The sequence below is a fragment of the Hemiscyllium ocellatum genome, chromosome 5 (assembly GCF_020745735.1).
Source record: "Hemiscyllium ocellatum isolate sHemOce1 chromosome 5, sHemOce1.pat.X.cur, whole genome shotgun sequence".
Lineage (NCBI taxonomy): Eukaryota > Metazoa > Chordata > Chondrichthyes > Orectolobiformes > Hemiscylliidae > Hemiscyllium > Hemiscyllium ocellatum.
Window position 1 is genome coordinate 55,780,993 of NC_083405.1, and position 21,456 is coordinate 55,802,448.

General features: G+C 42.2%; 1 protein-coding gene across 2 annotated transcripts in view; it reads left to right on the forward strand.

The window, feature by feature from the left end:
* Nucleotides 1-21,456, forward strand: part of pdk4 (pyruvate dehydrogenase kinase, isozyme 4) — a 69,555-nt gene that overhangs the window by 13,714 nt on the left and 34,385 nt on the right. For both annotated transcript variants that reach the window (XM_060825452.1, XM_060825453.1), the window contains exons 3-5: nt 10,066-10,137; nt 10,775-10,959; nt 16,224-16,313. In XM_060825452.1, the coding sequence (XP_060681435.1) occupies nt 10,066-10,137; nt 10,775-10,959; nt 16,224-16,313 (347 nt within the window). The remainder of the gene's footprint in view (nt 1-10,065; nt 10,138-10,774; nt 10,960-16,223; nt 16,314-21,456) is intronic.

Consider the following 21,456-nt stretch of genomic DNA (forward strand, 5'->3'; position numbering starts at 1 on the left):
GTCACAACTGACAACAACTGTACAGGAGAAATAAACTTGTTTTCTTCAGGATTATGGTCAGCTTTGACTGCAGAGAATAGAATGACTGCTTCTGAGCTAGGAAAGAACTGAACACTTTGCTCACGCTGCAACTTGTTTCTAGCTCCAAGCTGTTCAATTACCTGAAAACTGTAGTCAAAAAGATCTCTGTCATTGATAATTGGTTACTAGTCCACAGACAAGTCAACTACTCATTACCAACAAAGGCTGCATCACCCTTGGCTCCAAATCATCGACAACGCAACCCCAATTTCTGCTTCTAGCAGGTGTTTACAATGATTGAATGGGTGTCAGGTTACTTCTTTTTAAAGACTTACACTATTCTTGACAAAACACCTCTTTAAGCTTAAAAAAAAGGTTCTTTCTCATTTCAGTTCCCAATTTTTAAAAAGACATGGTTGATATCCATAAGATTTTATAGTTGTGGGATTTAGGCTACTGGCAGAGTATAGTACTGGGATTTAAAGTCGTATTCAGACTAATGTTTATATAATTGTGTATTTAGTACTTTTAATGAGAATCTAATACTAGGGGCCATCTACTTAGCTGTAAATTAATTTAATAGAAATTTATTTTTAATTAAGTAGGCACTAGAGGGTAAAATGGCAGTCATTGGGGTAGTGTTGCCTCCCAATAGATCAATCAAATCTCTGCCCACCTACCATATCAAGTCATGAATGGTGGTGGACAATTGAATAACAACAGGTTGTCTACAAATATCCCCATCCTCAATGATGGAAGTGCACATCACATAATTGCGAAATTCAAAGCTGAAGGGTCTCCACCTTTCATGCAGTCGGCCTGTGTTCTTGATGAAGGGCTTTTGCCCAAAATGTCGATTTTACTGCTCCTTGGATGATGCCTGAACTGCTGTGCTCTTCCAGTACCACTCGAATCCAGAATTTGATATATATATCCATGAAGCTTTCTTGAAGCAATATATAATAATCAATGAGGGAAGGGACCAAATTGGACCTGGCATTGGGGAGTAAGCCCAGCCGGGTGATTGAAGTTTCAGTGGGGGAACATTTTTGGAATTGTAATCATAATTCTGTAAGTTTTAAGTTATTTATGGATGAAGATAAGAACAGCGTTTGAGTGAAAGTTTTAAATGGGGGGAAAGCTAACTGTAGCAACATTAGGCAGGAACTGGGAAATGTAGATTGGAGGGGCTGTTTGAGGGCAAATCACATCTGTGATGTGAGAATCTTTTAAAGGTCAGTTGATTAGAGTACAGGACCAGAATGTTCCTGTGAACATTAAAGATAAGGATGGCAAAATTCAGGAATTTTGGATAACAAGAAAATTCATAAGCTAACTGAACAAGAAAAAGGAGGCATATGTTAGGCTGGGGAAACTGAAGACGGATCCTTTGAAGAATAAGAAGAAAGCTGGAAAGAACTTAAAGTAGGATTTAAGGACAGCTAAAGGGGGCCATAAATGTCTTTGGCAAACAGGATTAAAGAAAATCTCAAAACACTTTATATGTATATAAGGAGGAAGATGGTAACTAGAGAAAGGATAGGTCCACTCAAGGACAAAGGAGGGTGTGTGCGTGTGGAACTGGAAGAAGTGAGTGAGCTCTTTAATGAATACTTTTCATCAGTATTCACCAAGGAGAAGGATTGTGAGTCTAGAGAGAGATATGTTGAAATTGGAGGAGGTGTTGGGTGTTTTGAAAAACATTAAAGTGGACAAGCCATCAGGACATGATGAGATCTATCCCAGAATACTGAGACAAGGGCAGAAATTGCTGGTGCCTTGAATGAAATCTTTGTATCCTCTTTAGTCACAGTAGATGCCCTAGAGGACTGGAGAATACCCAATTTTGTTCCTTTGTTTAAGAAGGGGAACATGAATAATCTAGGAAATTACAGGCCAGTGAGCCTTACATCAGGCGACTGACTGTGTGGAGTTTGCACGTTCTCCCCGTGTCTGCGTGGGTTTCCTCCGGGTGCTCCGGTTTCCTCCCACAGTCACAAAGATGTGCGGGTCAGGTGAATTGGCCAAGCTAAATTGCCCGTAGTGTTAGGTAGGGGGTAAGTGTAGGGGTATGGGTGGGTTGCGCTTCGGCGGGTCGGTGTGGACTTGTTGGGCCGAAGGGCCTGTTTCCACACTGTAAGTCTAATCTAATCTAATCAGTGGGAGGGAAATTATTGGAGAAGAGTCTTAGGGACAGGATTTACTAAGGTTTGAAAAATATGGACTTATTAGCATTGGGCAACATGGTTTTGTGTGGAAGAGTCATGTCTAACAAAAGTTTTTGAGGAAGTGACACAGATGATTGATGAGAGCAAGGCAATAGGTGTTGTCTACATGGACTTTAGCAAAGTCTTTGACAAGATGCCTCATGGCAGGCTGATATAGAAGGTGGAGTCACATGGGATCCACAGTGAGCTGCTAACAGGATACAGAACTGGCTTAATAGCAGAAGTTAAAAATCACACAACACCAGGCTATAGTCCAACAGGTTTATTTGGAAATATAAGCTTGTGGAGTGCTGCTCCTTCATCAGGATCATAGGACACAGAATTTATAGTAAAAATATAATTTACTAAAAAATTATAGTACAAAGATTGATTGGTACAAAGAATCTGGGAGCTGTGGATAGTGAGAAGGATTGCCAGAGGATAAAATAAGATATTGATAGGATGGAGATTTCGGTGGAAAAATGGCAGATGCAATTTAATCCAGACAAATGCAAGGTTCTGCATTTTGAAAGGTCTACTACGGGATAGAAGTATACAGTAAATGGCTGAACCCTTCGAAGCATCAATGTATGGAGAGGACCTGGTGTACAGGTCCACAGTTCCCTGAAAGTGATAACACAAGTGGTCAAGAAGTCATTTGGCATGTTTCCTTTCATCAGTCAGAGATAGAGTATAAAAATTGCTAAGTCATGTGCACCTGTATAAAACTTTGGGTTGGTCACATGGTGTACAGTTCTAGTTGCAACACAACCAGAATGATGTTGCAGCTTTGGAAAGGGCTGATTTACCAGGGTGTTGCCTGGTTTGGAGGGTATCAGCTATGAGGTGAGATTGGATAAACCTGATTAGTATTCGCTTGAACATTGGAGGTTAAGGGGTAACTTAATGAAATTTTACAAAATTATTAGAAGCATGAATAGAAAGAATACTTTGAGTCATTTTTTTTCCAGGGTAGAAATGCCAATTACTAGGGGATATAGGTTTAAAGTAAAAAGGGGAAAGTTTAGAGGAGATGTGAGAGTTAGGTGTTTTACACAGAGGATGATAAAGTGCCTGGAATGCACTGCCAGAGGAGATGGTAGGCATCTTGACAGATACAGGAATAGGTAGGAAATAGAGGGATACAGCTGCAAATGTGTTGCTGGTCAAAGCACAGCAGGCCAGGCAGCATCTCAGGAATAGAGAATTCGACGTTTCGAGCATAAGCCCTTCATCAGGAATAAGAGAGAGAGAGAGCCAAGCAGGCTAAGATAAAGGGTAGGGAGGAGGGACTAGGGGGAGGGGCGATGGAGGTGGGATAGGTGGAAGGAGGTCAAGGTGAGGGTGATAGGCCGGAGTGGGGTGGGGGCGGAGAGGTCAGGAAGAGGATTGCAGGTTAGGAGGGCAGTGCTGAGTTGAGGGAACCGACTGAGACAAGGTGGGGGGAGGGGAAATGAGGAAACTGGAGAAATCTGAATTCATACCTTGTGGTTGGAGGGTTCCCAGGCGGAAGATGAGGCGCTCCTCCTCCAGCCGTCGTGTTGTTATGTTCTGCCGGTGGAGGAGTCCAAGGACCTGCATGTCCTCGGTGGAGTGGGAGGGAGAGTTAAAGTGTTGAGCCACGGGGTGATTGGGTTGGTTGGTTCGGGCGGCCCGGAGGTGTTCTCTGAAGCGTTCCGCAAGTAAGCGGCCTGTTTCACCAATATAGAGGAGGCCACATCGGGTGCAGCGGATGCAATAGATGATGTGTGTGGAGGTACAGGTGAACTTGTGGCGGATATGGAAGGATCCCTTGGGGCCTTGGAGGGAAGTGAGTGTGGAGGTGTGGGCGCAAGTTTTACATTTCCTGCAGTTGCAGGGGAAGGTGCCGGGGGTGGAGGTTGGGTTGGTGGGGGGTGTGGATCTGACGAGGGAGTCACGAAGGGAGTGGTCCTTGCGGAATGCTGATAGGGGAGGGGAAGGAAATATATCCTTGGTGGTGGGGTCCGTTTGGAGGTGGCGGAAATGGCGGCGGATGATACGTTGTATGCGGAGGTTGGTGGGGTGGTAGGTGAGAACCAGTGGGGTTCTGTCTTGGTGGCGGTTGGAGGAGCGGGGCTCAAGGGCGGAGGAGCGGGAAGTGGAGGAGATGCGGTGGAGGGCATCGTCGATCACGTCTGGGGGGAATCTGCGGTCCTTGAAGAAGGAGGCCATCTGGGCTGTGCGGTGTTGGAATTGGTCCTCCTGGGAGCAGATGCGGCGGAGACGAAGGAATTGGGAATATGGGATGGCATTTTTACAGGGGGCAGGGTGGGAGGAGGTGTAGTCCAGGTAGCTGTGGGAGTCAGTCGGTTTATAATAGATGTCTGTGTTGAGTCGGTCGCCCGAGATAGAAATGGAGAGGTCTAGGAAGGGGAGGGAGGAGTCTGAGATGGTCCAGGTGAATTTCAGGTCGGGATGGAAGGTGTTAGTAAAGTTGATGAACTGTTCAACCTCCTCGTGGGAGCACGAGGCAGCGCCGATACAGTCATCGATGTAGCGGAGGAAAAGGTGGGGGGTGGTGCCAGTGTAGTTGCGGAAGATGGACTGTTCCACATATCCTACGAAGAGGCAGGCATAGCTGAGGCCCATGCGGGTGCCCATGGCAACTCCTTTAGTTTGGAGGAAGTGGGAGGATTGAAAAGAGAAGTTATTCAGGGTGAGGACCAGTTCAGTCAGTCGAAGGAGGGTGTCAGTGGAAGGGTACTGGTTGGTGCGGCGGGAAAGGAAGAAGCGGAGGGCTTTGAGTCCTTCGTGATGGGGGATGGAGGTGTACAGGGACTGGATGTCCATAGTGAAAATAAGGCGTTGGGGACCTGGGAAGCGAAAATCCTGGAGGAGGTGGAGGGCTTCAGTCAGTCGAAGGAGGGTGTCAGTGGAAGGGTACTGGTTGGTGCGGCGGGAAAGGAAGAAGCAAACGCCGCCATTTCCGCCACCTCCAAACGGACCCCACCACCAAGGATATATTTCCCTCCCCTCCCCTATCAGCGTTCCGCAAGGACCACTCCCTTCGTGACTCCCTTATCAGATCCACACCCCCCACCAACCCAACCTCCACCCCCGGCACCTTCCCCTGCAACCGCAGGAAATGTAAAACTTGCGCCCACACCTCCACACTCACTTCCCTCCAAGGCCCCAAGGGATCCTTCCATATCCGCCACAAGTTCACCTGTACCTCCACACACATCATCTATTGCATCCACTGCACCCGATGTGGCCTCCTCTATATTGGTGAAACAGGCCGCTTACTTGCGGAACGCTTCAGAGAACACCTCCGGGCCGCCCGAACCAACCAACCCAATCACCCCGTGGCTCAACACTTTAACTCTCCCTCCCACTCCACCGAGGATATGCAGGTCCTTGGACTCCTCCACCGGCAGAACATAACAACACGACGGCTGGAGGAGGAGCGCCTCATCTTCCGCCTGGGAACCCTCCAACTACAAGGTATGAATTCAGATTTCTCCAGTTTCCTCATTTCCCCTCCCCCCACCTTGTCTCAGTCGGTTCCCTCAACTCAGCACCGCCCTCCTAACCTGCAATCCTCTTCCTGACCTCTCCGCCCCCACCCCACTCCGGCCTATCACCCTCACCTTGACCTCCTTCCACCTATCCCACCTCCATCGCCCCTCCCCCTAGTCCCTCCTCCCTACCCTTTATCTTAGCCTGCTTGGCTCTCTCTCTCTTATTCCTGATGAAGGGCTTATGCTCGAAACGTCGAATTCTCTATTCCTGAGATGCTGCCTGGCCTGCTGTGCTTTGACCAGCAACACATTTGCAGCTGTGATCTCCAGCATCTGCAGACCTCATTTTTTACTTAATAGAGGGATACAGACCACCTGGAGGCAAAAGGTTTTTTGTTTCAAAAGCATCATGTGTTGGCACAGGTTTGGTGGGCTGAAGGTGTTCCTGTGCTGTACTGTTCTTTGTTCTTTGTACTACAGTGAATAAAATTTTAAAGAAAAATGTTTCAGTTGACTTATATAGATCACTCAAAAACATATTAATTTTGTATTAAAGCAAAGTTTGACCTTAGCAGCTACACAAAATATTGAAAAATATAAAAAGAAATAAAACTGATGAGTAGCCTGCTAGATTGTGCGGAATTCTTTATTCTCTTGGCATTGAACATAGGGGAAAATAACAAAATCTTTCAATTATCTGACAAGAAAAATGATACTGAGTATAACATTTTAAAACCTACGTTGTTGTGCATGAATTTTAGATGCTTTGTGGTTAAACCTTGTGAGTGAATGAAATGTTAGCCTTCTGTGCATAAACCTTATGGTATTGCTGCAGAGTCTACAAACTTTAAAGTACTTGGGGTGGCACTGTGGCACAGTGGTTAGCACTGCTGCCTCACAGCGCCAAGGACCTGGGTTCAATTCCCGCCTCAGGCGACTGACTGTGTGGAGTTTGCACGTTCTCCCCGTGTCTGCGTGGGTTTCCTCCGGGTGCTCCGGTTTCCTCCCACAGTCCAAAGATGTGCGGGTCAGGTGAATTGGCCATGCTAAATTGCCCGTAGTGTTAGGTAAGGGGTATATATAGGGGTGTGGGTGGGTTGCGCTTCGGCGGGTCGGTGTGGACTTGTTGGCCCGAAGGGCCTGTTTCTACACTGTAAGTAATCTAATCTACTATCGATAGTTTGAGACTCTCTCTTTCCTCAACCTTTTCTCTTCTGTCCCCATCCCCTCTCATTCCTCTCCTCTCTCATTCCCCCCATTCACCCTCCTCTCTTATTCCCCCCTCCTCTCTCATTCCCCCCCTCTCATTTTCCCTCCCTGCTCTTTCCCCCTTTGTTTCAGCTCTCTATTCCCCTCATTCTTTCTCCCCCCCTTTTCCCTTTCCACTCTTACACCCTTCTCTTTGTTACGTCTGCCCACCGTCTCCCCTCTTTCCAATGCCCTCCCCTTGCCTCACTGCTCCCTGCTCTTCCATCTCCCTCACCTGTCCTCTCCTTCCTTCCTTCTCGTCCTCCCCTCCACTCTCCCCCTTCCACTCTCCCCTCCCCCTCCTATTTGTCTTCGTCTTTCACATCCCACTCCTCTCTCTTTCCCTCCTCTCTCTCTTTTCTCTTCCCCTCCTCTTTCTGTTTCCCCAATCCCTGTTTTACCACTTCTCTCAGCCCCTTCTTCATCGCTGTCTCCCTCTCTTTACCCTTCTCTCTCTTGCCCCATCCTCTCTTTTCTCCTACCTCTCTCCCCCTCTCTTTACCCAGTCCTCTCCTCTCTTTCTCCTCCTGCTACTTCTTCCCTCTCCACTCCACCCTCTCTCTTGCCCTCTCTTCCCACTTTCTTCCCCACTCTCTTCCCTTTCTCTTCCACCTCCTTTCTTTTACTTCCCTTCTCTTTTCGCGCCCCTCCTCTCTGTTCCCTGTATTCTCTCCTCCCTTTTCTTACCCTTGGTTTCTCTTTTTTTCCTTCCCACTAATCTTCCTGCCTTCTCTCTTCCTCTCATCCATTCCCTCCTCTTTACTGTCCCTTCTCTCTTCACTCCCTCCCCTTTACTCCCCCTCTTTCCCCCTCATCGTATTTCACCCTTTTCTCTTCCCCTCCTCTCTTACTTCCCCTCTTCACTCTTTCTTAGCCCCCATGTTCCCCTCCTCTTTCCCCCTTTTCCTCTCTCCTTTCCCTCTCTCTCCCTTCCTCTCTTTCCCCCCTCCCCTCTTCTCTTTCCCCCTCCTCTTGTACATTGTATTCCCTTCCTCCCTCAGTTCCCCCTCCTCTCTGTTTCTTCTTTCTCTCTTGCCCCCTCCTCTTTCTTTCCCCCACCCGTTTCCTCATCCCTTTTAATTAATTGCTTCTGCTTTGATGTTTGTTGCTTTGTAGCACATGTCTTAAGTTTTAATTGTACAGTTACAGCTCTGCTGTCCTGGAAAGACCTATTTGTTTTGCCTATTGTTTGGAATCAGTGAGTGGGGAATAGGAGGAGAACTTAACAGAATTGCTTGCATTGGACTTGACCTTTCTTGATGCTCTTCATGTGATGTGAAAATCAAGAGTTGTGTTTTTTTCCCAGCTGTTGCTGATCTAAGAGGAGGAAATGTTTTACAGGGGAGGCGGTGGGGTCAGGTCACTCAGGAAGCCTTGTTTATGGTCTATTGTTATTCTGCAATTGTCAGTGGTCTTTTATGTTTCTCAAATAAGCTTTAGCCTATAATAAGGAAAGCAAAAAAAAATTGTATTGAAATATTTTGTAATATTTCTGCTGTATTCTGCAGTCATTTCTAAAATAGTAGTGTGGAAAAAATACAGTTCTTGAATAGTTGTAAAATGTGTACTTCAGAACAAGAAACTAGCAAAGCAAGCAACATGAAGACTAAAAAAATTAAGGAAGCTGTAGCTAGTTTTAGTCCAATTTATGGTTCTAAATTTAATATTAAAATAGCACAATCTGGTTAGCTGAACTTTAGTCACCAGCATGACATATTTTGACATTAGCTTTCCTTAGCAATTTAGTTTTCCCAATATCTCAGCCATTGGAAACAGATGTCTCCCCATTCCAGTTTATGTAGAACTTTTAAATACAAAGGTATGTCTTTTTGACGTTGTGCGTAATCATAAATTGCTTGTTGTACAAATGATCTTTCTATTGCATATACACATTCTGTATGTTTGATAATGTCAAAAACATTCAAATATTAATGGAAAGATATTTTTATTATGCCATATGTATGCTATCTGTATGTATTTTTTTTCCAAGTTATCGGAAGTAGAATATCTACCTTGGAATGAATTGTCATTTTTGTGGTCATTTCCATTTTACCCACAAAGGGAAGAGCGATCAGAATGTTCCTGGAATGATCTCGCTGTAGCAGAAGCATTCTTCTTCGATTGTTCAGCTGCAAAGGTCAAAGGGTGCTTTGAAATAAAATAGTGCAGTTGGGCATTGATATTCAATTTTAAATTGCTCTGGCTGGTATTTCTCAAATTCAGGAATTCTTTAATGTGACTGCTTTCACTAGTGTTTGAAATATTACAGACCACTTTTTTAAAAAAGCTTTTATTTTGTTAGGTAAAGTCTTTTTTTGAACAAATGGCTCACAGGCTTCAGGATAAGGAAGTGAATTGCAGAGCCTGAAGCGAAAATTCAGTCGACCTATTTGCATTACAAAACATCTTAGATTATCTCATATTGGTAAAGATTTGTGGAACAGCATTTGGATTTCAGAAATAAGTTTGGAAATTCAGTGCACAAAACGGCAAATAGTTGAAGCTACAAAAGTGGAGTATGAAAAGCAATTATGAGGATATCCTAATCAACACAAATTGCAATTCTGTTTGGAATAAGAAAGTGACCAGATTGTCAAAAGCAATGTGGGCCCATTGAAAAGCTAATAACTGTGATGTGAATGAAATTAAGAGAATGATAGCTATGCTTCATCATTACTTTGCATTTGTATTTGCAGTAGAGAAAGATATCAGCCTACCAGACATTCCACAGAAGTTTATGGAATTAGGGTCACGAATTCAACAAAATTAATTTAAGCAAGATAAAAGTAGATCACAAGATAACAATGAGAGGAGAGTCTCACACCTCTTCCCTGCACTGTGCACAATGTCTTCTTGGCAATTAGAAGGGATGAAGTAATTAAAGAAAATAATTAAACAGGTACTTGTATTCTGCTTCTGGTCTGGAGTGTGGAATAGAAGATGGGCATTACTCCGTAAGCATCAAGAGTTCGAGCAATGTTATTTTGAGCAGCAATTATTCAAATTTCAGGGGTTTGTCAAATCTTTATTTTACTTTATCATTCACTACTCTTTTTGTAAATTTTAGACTAAATTTACATTGATTTTTTGATTTTTTTTCTGTTTAGGTATGTGCAAAGTCTTACTGACATTCTGGAATTTTTGGATAAAAGCCCTGATAATTACAGAGTTTTGTCAGAGTAAGTTGCATTATGTCTTTAGTATTTTGGTTTTCCAAATTCCAATCTGATTCAAGAAATTCATGGAGCTTTCCAATAAAATTTAAGAATGAACAGCAGAAAATATTGAAATAGCTGGAACATATGAGTCAGCAAACTGTCCTCCAAACTGTGCTGAATATTGTTGTAGTGAGGCAGCATGCAGTTCCACTGCAAAGGTACTTTTTTATTTGACCAAAATATATTCTCCATCTTCTTTAATATCATATCAAATAAAAATGTTAAAGGATGAAATATTCAATGTTCTCTTCTCATTGCTTCTGTCTGTCGGTCCATTCTTCTGCCTGCTGGCCCTACCTTCCAACCTCTCCATATTCTTAAGTGCCCTCTCTTTCTCCTCGTTGCATTACCTTCACCTGCTGCCAGGGTTCAATCATTCCACTGATCTACAAGTAGCTTAACTGTTTTAATGTTAGTGTTATGAATCCCCGTGTGTAACTCATTGAGAGCCCAATTGGTGATATGCACTATTCCAGTTAACTTAGTACTGAGACATTTTATGCCTCCCATTTTAGTTATTCTTAACATCAACTAAGTGGGGCTACATTAAGTTATGTAAGTTACCACAGATGAATGATTTGTCAGTTATGTGTTTTAGCTTTTCAGATGCGCTGATCAACATTCGAAATCGGCACAATGACGTTGTCCCCACTATGGCCCAGGGAGTCTTAGAATATAAAGAAGCATTTGGGGTGGATCCCATAATTAATCAAAATGTGCAATACTTTTTAGACCGATTCTATTTGAGCCGAATCTCTATTCGTATGCTCATCAACCAGCACAGTAAGTATGAGTAAAAAGCCTTGAAATGAATACTGACTGCTTGCTGTAATGCTACTTTAACTAGAAATATGCTATCTATTGCCATGTCAAACCAAAAAGTGGTACAAAATATGGCAGAGGCTGGGTATACAAAATAAAGCATAAAAGCTGACCATCATTAATCTCTGTAGAAAGAGAAAAAGAATAATGGAGGCAAAGGAAAGATAGAAAATCTGAAAAAGAATGCAGTTTTCCTGTTGGAGGCTGACTAAGCTAACCAGCCATCCTTAGGCTTCAAGATGGTGTGGCAGCATACACTTCTATATGTATGTTATAGACTGTAGCAATGATTAGTGATTGTAGAGGATCCAATTTTTTTTCCATCACATGGCAAACCAGGAATTGTCCTGCTTTTGTAGTCTGTCATTGACATAAGTTGGAAGGAAGAATAGGTTGATTTGGCCACATTATGAATTCATCCTCCTTTGATCATCAAGTATTGGAGTAGAACTTGAAGCCTGAGCTTCTGGCTTGAGGGAGATATACTATCCACTATGTCACAAGATTTCCTCATTATTTTTACTTTTCTTAATTTAATAGTATTGCTTTTTAGGTTTCAATAAACTTTGGTATGTTATCCTGTCTATGTGCTGTGAGAATGGGCATCAAGTACACCCTTAACATTCTTGTTAAGATTGATGAGAGGGGTGAGCTGATAATCAAACCCCACTATTCCAAAAGTCATTACATTAGTGTCAGATTTTTAATCCAATTGCCAAAATAGCCAAATGATTTCCTTTTATTACTACTATCCATAATAAAAGAGACTTTCACTTGGTTTCCTTAATAACATTCAAAACAACTCATGTATTATAAACCAGACTTTTTCTTTTAGCTAGTGAAAAAACATGTTATCAACTAAATATAGTCAAAATATCAAATTAATTATATCCCATCTGGGGTTTTTGGTTTATGGCAGCATGATGGTTAGCACTGGTTATCTTTCACAGTACAAGGGACCAAGGTTCAATTCAAGTCTTGGGTGACTGTGGAGCTTGCATGTTCTCCTCATGTCGTTGTGGGTATGCACAAGGTATTCTGGTGTCCTCCCATAGTCTGAAGATTTGCAGGTTAAGTGGATTGGCCCTGCTAAATTGCCCTGTAGAATGCAGGTTAGGTAGATTAGCCATTGTAAACAGAGGATTATGAGGATAGGGTGGGGACTGGGTCTGTGTGAGATGCTCTTCAGAGAGTTGGTGCAAACTCAATGGGCTGAATAGCCTCTTTTTCATACTATGGGATTCTATAGTTCTAAAAATAACAATCAAGATAATACATCTCTATAGAGAAGATATGGCTTTAAAAAAAAGCCTTCTTGTGTGACCAAGAGTATGCATTTAAAGGAATAAAATGTGAAGATTTGCCATGGTTCCTGAGTTTCTTGTTGACAAAATCAAAATGCTTGACTGCCTTAGAGTGAAGGAAGATCTTCAGATTAGACCTTAGTTCAGATGCAAAATCAGTTAGACATACGTATTTGCATAGAAATAAAAGTTTAATTTTGAGGGTTTATGAGGTAGTCAGAGATACTGATACTTCGGAAACTTTCTCTGGATCCCAAAAATAATTTGTAACAAGAGGACTTCACAACTGAACTGCCATAAGTTTTCTTCTTACATTTTCAGAAGAGAGAGAGTTTTCCTATTGCTTTTCCTCCTACAGATATAACTAGGTATCTTGGAAAATCAGAAACCAGCTCCAGAAAAATGTTGTTAGTCAGCCTTCAAACACAAGCCCCATCTCTCCCAAACTAAACTTGTCCTTCAATTAAAACACAATCTGTGACCTCTCTTAAAAGGTTTTGCTTACTTCAATTTCAAAGTTACATGACTTCTCAGTAAATGGCAGATGAGTCACTGTTCACCTTACTGTTGAAAAATTGCCAGAAATCGCATGTCTCTACAGAACCTTGGTAAATCCTGTCATTAATGCAAAAGTATGAATGGTAAGGTCCTAGGGAGTGTTGCTGAACAAAGAGACCTTGGACTACAGGTTCATAGCTCCTTGAAAGTTGAGTCACAGGTAGATAGGATAGTGAAGAAGGTGTTTGGTATGCTTTCTTTTATTGGTCACAGCACTGAGTATGGGAGTTGGGAGGTCATGTTGCAGCTGTACAGGACATTGGTTAGGCCACTTTTGGAATATTGCATGCAATTCTGGTCTCCTTCCTATCAGAAAGATGTTGTGAAACTTGAAATGATTCAGAAAAGATTTACAAGGATGTTTCCAGAATTAGAGGAATTAAGCTATAGGGAGAGGTTGAATAGGCTGGGGGTGTTTTTCCCATTGTTCCCACTCAGAACAATGCCATCCCCATCTTCATTTCTTCATAACTCACTCAAAACTATGGAAAGATTATGACATTAATTAGCCCTTACTAGCCCTTGAGGTCTCTTGGGACCTCAGTGGGTTGCAGACGTCAAACAATTTCCTCCACTAGTATGCATCTTTTAAATACATATTAAATGGGCTGCTACCCCCTTTAAAAACTTATTGTCAAAGCAGCATTTCCATGAAACTGCAAGAATGACTGTCAAAACCGGCAATAGCAAATGAAATCTCATGACCCAGCTGCATGAGATCAGTTTAATAATGTCTATACTTTTATTAGTATATGTATAATTTCTCACTTATTTAAATCATATAAGTTTATTATTTTTACTAACATTGTTAACTTTAAAGACAAAAGGATTAACACCTCTTAATTATGTAAGTTCAAACCGGACAGACATTCTAATCCCATCAGGCGTAACAGCCTGTATTTAACAAGTGTGTAAACCAACTCCTGCTTCCCCAGGACTGATGTCATACAAACTTTTGTGTACAGAAGATACAACTATGTAACACTGTGGTGCTAACATTTTAATATATGTAAGAGGCTACTGTAAGAACTGTACTTCGGATTCCATTGCCTCCTCAAACTGTGCTATTGTGGATGCTCAATAAAAGGCTATTTTCCATTCATCAATTTCGGTCATTATTGAAGACAATCCCACACCACCCTCTTATTATTTATATGTCCATTTAAAAAGAAACTTTTGGACAGTTCTTTACGTTGGCTCAGTTTTTTCTCATAATTCCTCTTTGCTTCTCTTATTTGCTTTTTCACTTGCCCTCTGAACCTTTGAACCTCTGTTCTCAATTTTATTTCTATCTGATACTTGTAATAAGTACAATTCACATTTCTTTTAACTTAATTTCTATCTCCTTCGTCATCCAGGGAGCTCTATTTATTGTTCGACTTTCCTCATTTGAGAGAATATATCTTAACCATATCCGAACTATCTCCTCTTTGAATGTAGTCCCTTGTTAAGTTACTATTTTTCCTGCCAACATCTTGTTCCAGTCATTCCTGACCAGTTCTTTTCTTGCCACATTGAAGTCCATTCTCTGTCAATAGATTTTTCTCCCTTGGATTTTTGCATGACATTTTCCATCACAATCCTCCCTTAAGATGCAATGATCACTGTCGCCTAAAAGTTACCCAACTGCCACTTGATCTTATGGCCCATCTCATTTCCAATAACCAGGTCCAAAAGGACATTCTTTCTTGTTGGACTAAAAACATAACACTGTGGGAAGCTCTCCTGCATGCAATCCAGAAACATTTGTGCCTCACTACCCCATAGATTACAAGTATCCCAGTCTATGTATGGGTAATTAAAGTCTCCCATTATAACTGCAGTATAATGTTGACATCTCTCTGTAATTTCCCCACAGATGTGTGATTCTACCTCCATTCACTTTGATGGTGGCCTATAGACTACATGTAGCAATATAATTTGCCTAATTCTAGCCAAATTGATTCTGTACTTAAACCCTCTGAGATATCTTCTTTCTCCAGTGCTGCAATGCTCTCCTTAACCAATACTGCTATCAATCCCCCTTTTCTATATTTTCTGAAAACCATGCATCCAGGAGCATTTGACAGCCAGTGTTGTCTTTCTTTGCGCCAAGTGTCTATTACTGCCACAGCATCATAATTCCACATGGCAATCTGTCTGTAACTCCCAGTCTTATTTACTATACTCCATGCATTAATGTACATGAACAGTAATCCAATTTAGGCTTCATTTTTATCTTCTTTACTCTTACTTCACCTACTCATTGGCCATTGTTTATGATTGTGCCAGTTGCAATGCTCAGTATTTTGTGAACCTTGATCTCTTCTACTATTCTCTCTTGGTTCCCACACCCATGACAAGTGACTTTAATTGGACAGATAAACCATCACCAGGCTGCATGCATTCATCTAGCACAGATTGCTGATTGGTTTGTGGATCACTTGTGGATGCTATCAGCTTGCTGACAGTTCTCTGATTGCTGAGCAGGTAAACAATAGAGTGCATATAATAGAGGGAGAGAAGCCTCCAGAGTGTGGAAAAAGTAAGTGCTGTCTGTCAGTCTCTTTGCAGATGTTGTTTGTAGCTCAAATACTTTGCAATTAGTGTACTGCTTGCTTTGTGTCCCTATAAGCAAGCGAAAGAATCCAGAAACAACCGAACGTTTTGGGGAGCAAAAGGAGCATTTCATTGACTCCTGTGGTCTAGTATGACTGAACTGTGCTTCCTTAGCTTTGTTTTCCTCTGCCCATAATGCTATTTTTTTAAAAAAATTGTCTGTCTGTGTGTATATATCTAGAGGTTTGAAAGTGTTTAGAGTTTCAACTGTTTGAGTTATATGTTGATAATTCATAGTTTACTTGTCTTTAATATTGCTGTAATTGTATTACATAGTAATTCTTGTTAAGTGCAGAAATCTGATCAGTGTTTTGTTAATCTGAGTCTATTAGTCAGGTAAGTTGGGGACTTTTGAATACTTTGATTAAATCTTTAACTTTGTGATGAACCTGGGAATAGCGAGGCTTGAGTATCAGCACACTTTCCCAAGACAGTTGTAACATCTCAGAACTTAATCTTGTGTCTAAGTTACATGGTGCTGCACTCATGTTTCAAGTAGTATTAGTTGAAAGTTAGTATCTTGCCATAGAAATAGAAGATGCTAATATTAATATGAGTTGTCTGAATACTAGTTTGGGAGTAAACATTGTCAGTAATTTGAATAATGCATCAGTCAATGTAAAGCATGGCCATTACCTTGGTAAAATTTAAATCTGAATAAAGGCAGTGTTTACGTAAAACTTCTTTGGAGTGAGAATCTCTTAGTATGTGATGTAATGAAGCCATCTGATAGATTTTTTTTGTTTCACTTTGTTATCATATCAGCCCTTGTTTTTGATGGACGAAGTAATCCAGCCCATCCCAAACATATCGGAGGCATAGACCCTAACTGTGATGTGATAGAAGTGGTGAAAGGTAGGTAATGCATTGCATGAAATCCAGTATCAGAAATATTCTAAGATTAAACTATTTGAACTACATCATTATAAGATCAACTGTATTCAAATATAAATTTACACACTGACATACTTTTTATTGAAGGAATTGTAATGATACTGCAAATGTGCTAGTATTTTAAAGAATTATTACATATCCACAACAAATCCGCAAGAAGGAGATTTCAATGAAGTTATATCCTGTCATGCCCTTCAAGAATTTTGCATGTGGATGGGGGGTTTCCCTGGCTGGTGAGTCTGGTATCAGGTAACATAATCTCAGCATAAGGGATATCCATTTCAGACTGCATTGAGAAGAAATGTCTTCACTTGAAGGATGGTGAATCTGTGGAATGGTGTACCCCAGAAGTGAGTATAAACTGAAACATTGAGCATGTTCAAGACAGAAACTGATAGGTGCCTGGATATTGATGAATCAAGATACCATACAAAAGTGGCATTGAGGTGGGTGATCATCCATGATCTGATTGAATGCTGAAATGGTCCAGATGGCTTGACTAGCCTACTTCTGTTCTTATGTTTCGACCTTTATTCAGTGGATGATCACTGACATTTTGAGAATACCAAATCCATCTTATCTGATTAAAGCAAGTGTGTGACTCTGTGGAGAAATCAAGAGTCATATAGGCATAGAGTTATACAGGCACAGTGTCATCCTATCTATATTAATTCCACTTTTCAGCATTTGTATCACTGCTTTGAATGTTATCAACCTCACTTTAGGTGCTCATCCAGACACTTTTTAAGAGTTCTGGGGTTTCCTGACTCTACTACCCTCCCGTTTAAAACATGCCAGATTCCCATCACCTTTTGGGTGAAAAGATATTTCCTCAAACTCCCTTTAAACTTCCTGTCCTTCACCTTCAATTTATGTCCCCTCATTACTGACCCTTCAACCAAGAGAAATAGCTCTTTCACATTTTCCATGCCCCTCATAATCTTATGGGCTCAATCAGTTCCACTACTACTCAACCCTTATATAGAGCAGCCTTCTCTGCTGTATAGAAATCAACCCAAGCCTATCCAGCCTCCCTTCTAAATGAGGCAATATCTTCGAGAATCTCCTCTATACCCCATAATTAAATTTGTTTTTCACAAAATATATGAATTACTACGGGGCGATGAAATTAAATAGTATAAGAAAACAGGATTGTTGTAAAACAGGCTAATGATTCATCACTGTCCATTTCTGATATCTAATTCTTCCAGTAAGATGGCAGTAGAGAGGACACTCCAGCTGGAGCTTGTCTGCTCGACCATTCTTTTTCTTTTATTTCTCCCTCTTTTCCTCATCCTCTTCCTTCTCTTTGGCTTCGGGTGCCCTGCCATGGACTCTGATTCCTGGCCATGGAGTGGGGTCGGCAGCCCAAAGTGAGAACACCAGCGACCAGCGACTCAGTGCAGAGTGTGGCGACTGTCAGCAGTCAGACCACATAGCGGTCCCCTGCGCTAATCTGCAAAAGAGAGCTCTGAGAGAGAGCCTGGGATGTCTGTCTTTTTAACTTGCCTCTTGGTTTTCTGACCTGTGGTTATACTGTGTTCATAGCTGTAATGTAACTTTTTTTTACTTCATTTCTCTGTTATGTAACTAAGGATTGTACCTAGGTACTCTGTACCTAAGATGGCACTGTGTGTTGGTGACATTGTTAACACCGTAACTAATCTTGTAACTGAAAAAGCAGTACCTACATATCTTTGTACCTAAGATGGTGCTGTAAATGGTGACTTATAAACTTTTAACTGTACTCATTTGAGTACATGGCAATAAAGCCAATTCAATTCAATTCAATTTAATTTAATTCAATTCAATTTAATACCTCAAGCTGAATTTCCTAAAATTTGGTTCAGTGGGCAAGGGTTTCTCCCTGTAAGCTCTAGCAGGTTTTCTTGTACATTTAACATTGATTGCCTTGTTACCTATGCAGCACGCCCCCAAGGCTTGTACTCGGTATAAGTGGAAGTGCTCTCCCCTGCTGGGACCTTCTGGGTTTCCTGCTACCAGTTTAAATGTCTCTCACATCTGTAATATGAGAAGAATTTTCCCACCAATGGCCAATGGAGACAAGTTGGCACCCTGCTTTCCTAAAAAGACCTGGAGGTCTTGTTGGATGGACTGTTGGATGGGAGAACTGTCTTCTTTCCTCAGGTCCGCCAAAGAAGACCGTGGCATCAGACCATGCCAGATTGGTCCCAAGTTTTTAACGGGGGCAATGTGCTGTCCACATTTCCGAGGAATAGTGAATGATCTTCTTTCTTCCACCTTATGCTTTCTCTAATGCTGCCACTGCACACAAATTCCACCAACATTCATGGTCTACATTCCTAATGTTGCATTCAGCATCTTTCCTCAGGCATTCTCATCCACCCCATTTCCTCTAGTCTTTTAATTCTTCCTGTCCTGTGCACTTACTACTCACGAGGGACAGCTAGATTGCCACCCCATTCAATTGCTGACCATGTCTCTTTCCAGGCGTAAACAGCTCACAGTAGGGCAGAGAGGGCAAAGATTGGTGGTGGGATACCCACCATTCATCTGTTCATCCACTATGATGAGAGAATACTTGCTTTAGTAGATGGGGACTGTGACCAGTATTTGATGGAAGAGGACTGTGATCAAATATTGAGATCTCTGTGTTCTGGCAACCAAGTAAGATTTATCTTCAAGCTGCTGTTGTGCTGCTGTTCCCTAACCACCACAGAAGCATGGAATCTTTGGAAGCAGGCCTTTGGGCACATTGAGACTACACTGATTGTCTGAAGAGCCTTCCACCCAGACCCATTCTCCTACACTATCCCTGAACCCTGCATTACACATGACTAATCTACTTAGCCTCCACATCCCTGGAAACTATGAGCAATTTAGCGTGCCAATCCATCTAACCTACATATCTTTGAGCCTGTGGAAGGAATCCGGAGCACACGAAGGAAACCCACATAAACACAGGGAGAATGTGCAAACTGCACAGACTGTCACCTGAGAATGGAATCAAACACAAGTCCCTGGAACTGTGAGGCAGCGGTGCTACCCACTGAGCCACTGTGCTGCCCCATCAAAAGTATTTTTAATCAAGTTTCTACCCTTAGGAGCAATTAACTCCCTCTCGTCTCATGCAGGCATGAGCAGCATCCACACAGCCTCTACTCTGAAGAGATAGGTCCCTCTGGACATCAACTCCTCCATTTCTGAGGAAGAAGTTACAGAAATCTCAGAGGAAGCTTTGGCAAGGATGTTACTTGCACTGTTAATCAGCTCGCGTATTGACACCATGCTGGGTATATTAGCTAAACAAAAGTTGCAGGACACTCTGGTGAGCTCATCAATACCAGGTTGTCACAGTTGACTAAAGAAGAAATAGCTGAAAATGTGTTGCTGGTTAAAGCACAGCAGGTCAGGCAGCATCCAAGGAACAGGAAATTCGACGTTTCGGGCCAGAGCCCTTCGTTCCTGATGAAGGGCTCTGGCCCGAAACGTTGAATTTCCTGTTCCTTGGATGCTGCCTGACCTGCTGTGCTTTAACCAGCAACACATTTTCAGCTCTGATCTCCAGCATCTGCAGATCTCACTTTTTACTTAAAGAAGAAATACCCCAGAACTTACTCAGAGAACTGCCTGAGACCAGTTTCCTGCTCATCCCCAGGCGGAATGTGATCTCATGGTTTTGGTCATTAACAGCTTCATTAAAATGCACAAGCTAACATAGGCAGGTTTGTCATTGACATTCAGCAAACTGCATTGAAGGTTGGAGGAATCCATCAATGGTGTCTATAATGTATTGGCTATTTTTGTGAACAGGTTAATGATTGCCTTGAAGAACCAGGTCCTGTGTACTTACTGTCTGCCAGATACATGCACAGACCTGCACCCTATTGTTCTGGACATTGCTGCTCAGCAAGGAGACAGGATGGTACCAGTAGGCAACCAGGCAAAAAAGGAGCCACGTACGGTCCTCCCAGAAATCTCCTCCACACCCAGCAGGGCTGTCTAGCCACAGTACCCTCGAAGTCATCCTCCCAAAACTCCAATGGCATCAGATATACTATAGAGCAGGCCCCCCTCCATCCCAGCTGTGGACTTTGGGAGTAACATCAAGGACTGTCCTTCCATTCTCTCCTCGTGCAATGAGTGATGTCCCTTAGGATAAACCACCACCAGTCATCTCTCTAATGAGAGAGCAGCTCTGGAGCAGTACGACTGTAGTGATTTTAGCTTTGAACTGAACAGACTGTCAGGTCTGACCGTGGCCCAATCCCTTACCAACTAGTAATGACAGACCTAATGATGAGTGATTAGACCCTTGATTGATCTCTTTGCAGCTCCTCTGACTGGTTATATTGGACCTGCACGGCTGGCTGTGGCCCATTCGCTGGAATGATATAGAATCCCTGACCCTGAATGCTCCGAGTGACCAAATGACCATGTCCAAAACCTGGATAGATTTTGGATGATGTTTTTGACTTACTATGTGGGACCTACTGTCTGACCGCGAACCCCTTGATTTAAATAAGGACTACTCCCTTTAGACGTTTGGGAGAATGACCATTTGAATAAAGCACATTCAATGTGTTTAAGTAAAAGAAAGTAAAGTCACCATAGACCCAGAGGACTGTGCTCTTGTCAGAGCCAAACAACTGATGGTGATCTAACCTGAGGGTCATCAAGACTTAGGCAAGGGGCAAAATTGAGAAGGTGAAGCCTTCATAGTAACCTCAGCCGGCATTGGAATTGAACCTGTACTGCTAACGTCACAAACGAGCCAATTGAGCTCACTGACTCCATTCAATGTGTTTACTGCATAATCTAATGGCATATACTAAAGGTATGACATAAATACAGCACAGTTCCATGCATCAGCATATATGTCTATTTCAGGAATAATTACTGACAAATAAAACAAACATTCTGGCTTTATGTCTGCAGTTAAAAGGGAATGCTAGACAGAAGTAATGTGAACCTTTATGGTTTGACAGAGGTGCAAATACTCAAAGGTAAGGGAAGGCAGAGATGCTGTGAGCATCAAATAGTTACAAAGTGAATGAATGTTGAGAAAGCATTTTTAGAGCCCTGAGATGCACCAAAATGGAAGTCAGGAGAACATGTCAAT